At 45.3% G+C, this 7,912-nt stretch overlaps 2 protein-coding genes and 1 long non-coding RNA gene across 3 annotated transcripts; all 3 read right to left on the reverse strand.

Annotated features, from left to right (window-relative positions):
- Positions 1 to 1,628: 1,628 nt before the first annotated feature.
- Positions 1,629 to 2,774, reverse strand: LOC119368121. Its single transcript, XR_005176538.1, has 3 exons — positions 2,677 to 2,774; positions 2,460 to 2,594; positions 1,629 to 1,739 (listed from the first exon to the last, which is right to left on the reverse strand). It is a non-coding gene; the product is annotated as an uncharacterized LOC119368121 (long non-coding RNA).
- A 117-nt stretch (positions 2,775 to 2,891) lies between these two features.
- Positions 2,892 to 3,698, reverse strand: LOC119368122. Its single transcript, XM_037633461.1, has 2 exons — positions 3,551 to 3,698; positions 2,892 to 3,424 (listed from the first exon to the last, which is right to left on the reverse strand). Exons 1-2 carry the CDS (start codon positions 3,630 to 3,632, stop codon positions 3,189 to 3,191), a joined length of 318 nt encoding a protein of 105 aa, XP_037489358.1. The 5' UTR covers positions 3,633 to 3,698; the 3' UTR covers positions 2,892 to 3,188.
- A 530-nt stretch (positions 3,699 to 4,228) lies between these two features.
- Positions 4,229 to 5,486, reverse strand: LOC119368124. Its single transcript, XM_037633463.1, has 2 exons — positions 4,995 to 5,486; positions 4,229 to 4,491 (listed from the first exon to the last, which is right to left on the reverse strand). Exons 1-2 carry the CDS (start codon positions 5,359 to 5,361, stop codon positions 4,394 to 4,396), a joined length of 465 nt encoding a protein of 154 aa, XP_037489360.1. The 5' UTR covers positions 5,362 to 5,486; the 3' UTR covers positions 4,229 to 4,393.
- Positions 5,487 to 7,912: the final 2,426 nt, after the last annotated feature.

Genomic DNA, 7,912 nt, shown 5'->3' on the forward strand with positions numbered 1-7,912 from the left:
GCGTACCTAGCGTTGTCATTCTAGTCGCGAACGTGTACGTACATATATACTGGTCGATGTAGAGGCGTGCACGTGTCGTAGTAGAGGCGCACACGTGTCGTAGTAGAGGCGCGCACGTAGCATGTACACGTACGTACAGCGGCCAGGGAGCAAGAAAGAAAATATGGCCACGTACGTACATACGGACAGGGTCTCGAACGCCTACTCGCGCATACGTACATGGCTGGGTCGGAATGGAGAAATAGCATCGTCGTCGTGTTCATGGGGAGCCAACCGGCTAGGTCGGAACAGAATGTGTCGTCGTGTTCATTGGGAGGGCTTGGACGGAACAGGCGATGGAAACGAGGCCTAGTGTACCGCAAAACGGAGGAATCGGACCTCCTACGTTCGGAACTGGGTCTTGTTGATCGGGAGGGGTGCGGCGTACCGCAAAATGGAGGAAACGGACCTCCTACGGTCGAAACGGGGGTCCTCTTGATCGGGAGGGGTGTGGCGTACCGCAAAACGGACGAAACGGACCTTCTAAGGTTGAAACGGGGGGTCATGTTGATCGGGAGGGGTGTGACGTACCGCAAAACAGACGAAACGGACTTGTGTTGGAGCGCTACGGTCGAAACGGGGGTCCTGTTGATCGGGAGGGGTGTGGCGTACCGCAAAACGGACGAAACGGACTTGTGTTGGAGAGCACCATCGACCTCCTCCAGCCTCCACGGGCTACCGTCAACCTCCTCCAGCCTCCACGGGCTCCTGTTCATCCAGCCTCCACCGCGCGCTACTCCACCGGCTACTATTCAACCACCCCTCCACGGGCACCCCTCCATCATCTACTGTTCATCCAGCCCTCCACCACACCACGGGGTCCTGTTCAACCACCCCTCCACGGGCACCCCTCCACTGTCTACTGTTCATACAGCCCTCCACACCACGGGGTCGTGTTCATCCAGAGGCAACGCCACCGCTCATTGTTCATCCACCCCCCTCCCCCCGCAACACTCATTGTTCATCCAATCGACCGGCTTCAGTTAGCAGTAGTAGCAAAGGAATCGCTCGATCGGGTTCAGTTAACAGCCATCGATAGATCGCTCGGGTTCAGTAATGCGTAGCCTGCAGTGCAACTGTGCGGGTTCAGTTAGAGCCCAACGCCTCGCTCGGTTCAGTTAGAGCCAACACCTCACATACACGCGCGTACGTGTACGAGAGAAACGCGCATCGCTCGGCCCCCAACCACCCACCGTAACCGGGAACTCCCCAAAATTTTCCTCTTCCTCGCTTCTACCACGGTTTTTTCCGTCATGGACGGCCCAAAGAATGTCATGCAGCTGCGTCTCCGGCCCGCCCAGGACGAAAAGCCCATTTTCTGTCATGATTTTTTGTCATAGAAGTAGGAGCCCAGCACATCTATGATAATACCGGGTTTTGTCACAATTATCATCATAGAAGTGTCATATGTATGATAGAAAAAAAATCGTTCAGCCCAAAATGTCACGGATGTGTCTTTTTTTTGTAGTGTGATGTATAATAGATGTTGTATAACAGAGAAGAACGGCAAAAAAATTGGTGGCATTGAGTTGTTGATAGAAGTATGCAAAAAAGCTACTCAGTTGCTAGCAAGATGAATCAACGAGAACTATGAAGGTTGGAGTCTAGAAAGGTATTCCCTGTTAGAAATCGACTACGACAGCAGTTAGCTATGCATCATTCTTGGCGGTGGATCTCATCCCTGTCATTTTTAGCAATCACTACATGTGGGAGAAGTAAAGCATGTCAGTTGTATTGATTTTCAAACACACAAAAATGAAGGAGCAAAAGGAAGCCAAAATATAATTGTAGGGCCCTCTTAACACATAATGTTTGTGCCTAATCTGTTAATTAGCTTTTGCACGATCAAGGCAATTTTACTACTCCCTCCGTCCCATAATATAAGAAATTGCTTGCACATAATCCTTGGAGATTTATACTGGATTAATACATTTGTCCAGTTTAGTGGAGTCCTTAAACAAGCAATGACATTTTAGCAATATTGAACAAGCAACTCCAGTATAAATTTGAACAAGCAACTCCAGTATAAATTTGAACAAGCAATAGTATTTGTCAATGCTAGAGATACAGTCAAACTGTAATCACAAAGAATGATTGAGAGCATTGGAGATACACTCAAACATTTGTTCTTGAACAAGCAATGATACTTCTGTAATTCAGTAACAAAGCTTACAATTTCATTAAGAATTTGATAGGAGGAAATTTCAGTAAGGAATTGACAGGGCAAATTTCAATAACAACTAGCATAAGTGTACGATAAAGTAGTGTATGCTTGAGTGTGCCATTCTACTGCATTTATTAGTAGTGCATGGTTTTTGTAAGTTTGCAGCTGTCGAAAATGTGACTGAGGAGGATTCATCAGACGAAAATGTGGATGGTCAAGGAATTTCAAGTTTCAAGTTCCATGTCAAGGACATCACCTTCTTCTTCCTAGCCCTGCTACACAACTAGCTCGCTCTGCTCCTTGTTCTGAGCATCCATGGTTGCTTCCAGTTCTGCAGCATCATCAGCTCCTTCGTCTGAGGAAACCGCAACAGCTTCCGCATCAGAAACAACTGCTGGTTGCAAAAAGAGAATTCGCGTCACGCAGTGAATCAAATAGCGCAAGCATACTGATTTGATGCAAACTGTCCTTACCTTGTTGGTCCTCTTCTTTCGTTTCTTCGGTACCACCACTTGCCTCGTCTGAAGAAACCGGCACAGTAGTTTCCACACGACCTGATTGCACGCAAAATTCTTGCCAATTTCATATTTCATGAGACTGCAGCTACAACAAAACATGAGAGACATATCAATTTATAAGTTGTTACTGAAGTCTTTGTCCCACCTTCGTCTTCTTGACCCTGCTCCTCTTCTATTTCTTCAGTATCATCATTTTCGTCGTCAGAGGAAACCTGTGCAGCTTCCATAGCACGCACATGACCTGCATCTTCCTGGCTATGCTCCTCAACCAGTAGGCTCCTTTTGCTCGTCGTTCTGAAGATGCACGGCCTCTTCTTGCATTGCTGCAGTAGCGTCACGTCCCTCGTCTGAAGAAACTGGTGTAGGTACAACAGTTTCCATATCAGAAACATCACCTGCTTGCAAACAAAATTCAGGTGCCACAGCCAGAGTCAGACACATAGTTCAAATACAATACGGGGCACACATCAATTTGAAGTTTCAATTTCCATATCAGGGGCATCACCTATCTCACGTTCCTCTTCTATTTCTTCAGTATCATCATCTTCGTCGTCAAAGGAAGTCGGTGCAGTTTCCAAATCAGGCACACCACCTGCATCTTCCTGACACTGGTCCTCAACCAGCTTGTTTTGCTCTTCGTTCTGAAGATCCATGGCCTCCTTTTCCATTTCTTCAGTGTGTGCAGCAGCTTCCATATCATCACCTGATTGATTGCAAACAAAATTCTCATCAGTTTCAGATAGGACAGTCAAGACACATAACGCAGGGCATTGCACCTACATAAAGCACGGGACACGCATCGATTTAAGTTCCATGTAAGGGGAATCACCTGTCTCACGTTCCTCTTCCTTGTCCTGCTCCTCAACTAGCTCGTTTTTCTCCTCGGTCTGAGGATCCATGGCCGCTTCCATTTCTGCTGCATCGTCGGCTCTCTCCTCCTAGGCAACCGGCGCAGGCACGACAGTTTCGACATCAGAGTCAATAGCTGCTTGCAAACAAAATTTGCGTCAGGCGATAAATCTAACAGAGCAAGCAATATTATTTGAGGCAAGAAAACTGTTCTTACCTTGCTGGCCTTCCACTTCCTCATCCTGCTATGTACCAGTCTTCCTCGCCGGAGCCCTCCTCGACGTCCATCTTGTCTTGGGCACGGCTTCCTCGGCCATCGGAACCACCGTGGTCTGGCTCCGAGCGCGACGAGTGGTCCGAGCCGGCATTTGTGGTTCTTCCTCCATTTCTGCAGCATCCTCCTCCTTCTCCACCGGTGGTTCTTCTTCCTCAACCTGGTTCTGCGGATTTGTGGCTTCTTCCTCCATTTCTGCAGCATCACCTGCTTCGTCCAAGGAAACAGGTGCAGGCACAGCAGCTTCCGCATCAGAGGCAACGGCTGGTAGCAAACAAAATTCGCATCAGGCGATGAATCCAACAAAATTCACAAGAAAATTGATTTGATTTCAGCAATCAAACTGTTCTTACCTTGCTGGTCTTCCCCTTCCTCTTCCTGTTGCACAGCAGTCCTCCTCGACGCTCGTCTTCCCTTGGGTGCCTCCCGGCCATTGCCATTGGCATAGTATGGACGGTTGTTGGTGAGGTAGACACGTTGATAGCCGTCATGATAGAAACGACCGTTAGCATCCTTAAAGACACGATTGGATCCGGCGCCACGCCCCCTTCAACGGCCTCCTATGCCACCACCACCACCACCATAGTAGCCTTGGCCTCTGCCCCAGCCTCCACCAAAGTTTCCCTCCCTTTGGTAATAAATACCCTCTGAAATATAGCATAAGCCAGTGTGAGATCAGATCAACAGTTGCATATATACTGATGAGCGACCAGGAAGTCTCAAGAGTTTGTATAACATATTTACATGCGTAGTAGATACAGCCAACGGATCAATTATGGCATAATCAGATGGTATATAAATTAATCGAAAAAGATGTATGCATATATGAACAAAGAATCTGCCTGTCGGATTCTGTCTGAAGCAATTTAATGATTGAACAACTAGGAAGCGTGAAACAAAGAAGCATTATGTAGACCTTAACTAGAAATCGAGCCCCTTTGTGCCACCAAAATTAGAGCAATTTAACGCCATATGCAAGGATCTACAAAGATTTAACCAACACAGAGCGAAACAAAGGTTGGATCTATCCAGAGTCAGAACCCCACGCCACAGCACGCCACGCCACAATGCGGCCACCAGGCCAATCAAAGATACGGAAGAAGGTTTCGGGACCAGAGAATCTACAGATCGGGAGAGGCGCGCGCGATACCTTGGGGGTACTGCTGGTGCTTGTGGTGCTGGGGCGGCTGGTCGTCCTTGGAAGCGTTGGCAGCGTCCTTTGCAGCGGCGGTGGCGGCCTTCTTGGAGGCCTTGGTGGGATTGTCGGGATCGTCGAGCGGGATGACCTTCTTGACGATGCGGGTGATGGCCTCGTCGCCTGAGGCGCCGTTCGCCAGGTCGAGCAGGTCGATCCCCATCAACGGCGCGGTGGCGGCTAGGGATCTCCGCCTCTTCCGGCGGCGACCTCGGCACCAACCGTCCGCGTTCGTCCCCGCGCCCTTGGGTGGGTCCGAGGAGAGTTCCGGTTCTGAGGGGTCAGCGGGTTTGGGCTGTGCGGACTCCTCCATGTACGGCATCCGGATGGATCTGGGAGTGCTTGCTGTCGCTGTGAAGTGCAGGGAGAGAGAGAGGGGTTGCAGGAGAGGAGAGAGGGGCGATCCATCTAGGGTGGGAGGGAAGTGGATGGGAGAGGGAGGCCGTCGGTGGTGATCTGTGGGAGGGAGGAGGCGGTGGGTATGTGGCGGCGTGAGGAGGAAAGGAGGCATGGCTTGGGTGTGGCGCGAGGGAAGCTAGGGTTTGGATGAGGGGGCGAGACAGACGAGGGGTGAGAGTGTGAGGGGGACGAGGGCTGCCGTCGGATCGGGCAGTATCCGACGGTGTTTGAGCATGACCCGCGTGAGAGGCTTATAGACCAATCAGAACGCAGTAAACACTTTGAAGATGTTATGACCATTTAAATTGGTTGTAGTTTAATAAAAAATAAGGTTTTTCACAAGAAAAGCATTTTGTATTTTTCGAGTAACAATGATTGTTTTTTTGAAATATCTACCAAATATTTGTTGCAAAATTACACCACACCACACCATTGTTTTTTTTAAAGATCTACCAAACGGTTTGTTGTCAAAATATTTTCGAGTGCCCAAAAAGAGGTTTTTTTGTGAAGGACCTACCATATATTTGTTGCAAAATTGTAACAAATCAATTTTCTAAAATACTAGTACATATTTAATGAACAATTGACCAAATAGTTGGGTGTAAAAAGTTTTGATACACCTCTCGTGAAAAAGACAAATTTCCGCTGATTCTGCTAGAAGCGGGTCAAATTTGAACTGCAGCTACCTTGTAGTTTTCTCTTTATTTTTTCCAAAAATCATTTCTAAGTATATAAGTATCTATTTAATCAGAGAAACATCAAAAGGTCTCCAAGATTCAACAACTAGCTAGGAACGGTCAAGTCCGCTGTTTTGACCGCATTTTGAAACGGGCATAAAAAATTCAAAAAAAATCAAAAAATTGGGAAACCTTCGCATTGTGTCATCATATATGACCAAGTTTCCAGGAAAAATAATAAACTTGAAATACGGCAATTATTTTTAAAAAGTATTCTCAGAAATGAGCTATCATGCGTGAAGATTCATGGCTTTCAAGCCAAATGATCAATCTTATGGCCACATTCATGGCATAGTTTGTTCAAATGATCTCATATTGTGCACAAGGGTTGCATCTTGGAATTCCAAACAATGTTGCCTAAGGGAGTTTTCATTTTCTTTGCACGGAAAATTCATTTTCCATTTTTCGAGTGCGCGAAAAGAGGTTTTTTGTGAAGGACCTACCATATATTTGTTGCAAAATTGTACTGAATCAATTTTCTAAAATACTAGGACATATTTAATGCACATTTGACCAAATGGTTGGGTGTAAAAAAATTTGATCCACCTCTAGTGAAAAAGAAAAATTTCTGCCGATTCAGTTGGAAGCGGGTCAAATTTGAACTGCAGGTGCCTCATAGTTTGCTCTTTATTTTTTCAAAAAATCATTTCTAAGTACATAAGTACCTATTTAATTAGAGAAACACCAAAAAAATTCCAAGATTCAACCACTAGCTAGGAACGGTCATTCCCGCCGTTTTGACCGCATTTTGAAACGGGCATAAAAATACAAAAAAACTCAAAAATGGAAAACCTCTATGTCATTATATGTGACCAAGTTCCCAGAAAAAATAATAAACTTGTAATACGGCAATTATTTTAAAAAAGTGTTCTTAGAAATGAGCTATCATTTGTGAAGATTCATGGCTTTCAAGCCAAATGATCAATCTTATGGCCACATTCATGGCATAGTTTGTTCAAATGACCTCATATCATGCACAAGGGTGCATCTTGGAATTCCAAACAATGTTGCATAAGGGAGTTTTCATTTTCTTTGGACGAAAAATTCATTTTCCATTTTTTCGAGTGCCTAAAATGAGTTTTTTTGTGAAGGACCTACCATATATTTGTCGCAAAATTGTACCAAATCAATTTTATAAAATACTAGGACATATTTAATGCACAATTAACCAAATGGTTGTGTGTAAAAAGTTTTGATCCACCTCTCATGAAAAAGACAAATTTCCGCCGATTTAGTTGGAAGCGGGTCAAATTTGAACTATAGCTACCTCGTAGTTTGCTCTTTATTTTATCCAAAATAATTTCTAGGTACATAAGTATCTCTTTAATCAGAGAAACACCAAAAAAATTCCAAGATTCAACCACTAGCTGGGAACGGTCATGCCCGCCGTTTTGACCGCATTTTGAAACAGGTATAAAAAATTCAAAAAAAAATAAAAAATTGGAAAACCTTCGCATTGTTTCATCATATGTGGCCAAGTTACCAGCAAAAATTATAAACTTGTAATACGGCAATTATTTTAAAAAAGTGTTCTCAGAAATGAGCTATCATGCGTGAAGATTCATGGATTTCAAGCCAAATGATAAATCTTATGGCCACATTCATGGCATAGTTTGTCCAAATGATCTCATATTGTGCACAAGGGTGCATCTTGGAATTCCAAAGAATGTTGCCTAAGGGAGTTTTCATTTTCTTTGCACGGAAAATTCATTTTCCAGTTTTCGAGTGCCCGAAATG

The sequence above is a fragment of the Triticum dicoccoides genome, chromosome 2B, assembly GCF_002162155.2.
Source record: "Triticum dicoccoides isolate Atlit2015 ecotype Zavitan chromosome 2B, WEW_v2.0, whole genome shotgun sequence".
Classification (NCBI taxonomy): domain Eukaryota; kingdom Viridiplantae; phylum Streptophyta; class Magnoliopsida; order Poales; family Poaceae; genus Triticum; species Triticum dicoccoides.

Excerpts from the sequence above, each read along its gene's own strand:
- LOC119368124 (XM_037633463.1), bottom strand. The coding sequence starts at position 5,361 with ATGCCGTACATGGAGGAGTCCGCACAGCCCAAACCCGCTGACCCCTCA. Across the intron at positions 4,492-4,994 it reads GCACCAGCAGTACCCCCAAG|AGGGTATTTATTACCAAAGG; the intron begins GTATCGCGCGCG and ends GCTATATTTCAG.
- LOC119368122 (XM_037633461.1), bottom strand. The coding sequence starts at position 3,632 with ATGGAAGCGGCCATGGATCCTCAGACCGAGGAGAAAAACGAGCTAGTT. Across the intron at positions 3,425-3,550 it reads GGAAGAGGAACGTGAGACAG|GTGATGATATGGAAGCTGCT; the intron begins GTGATTCCCCTT and ends GCAATCAATCAG.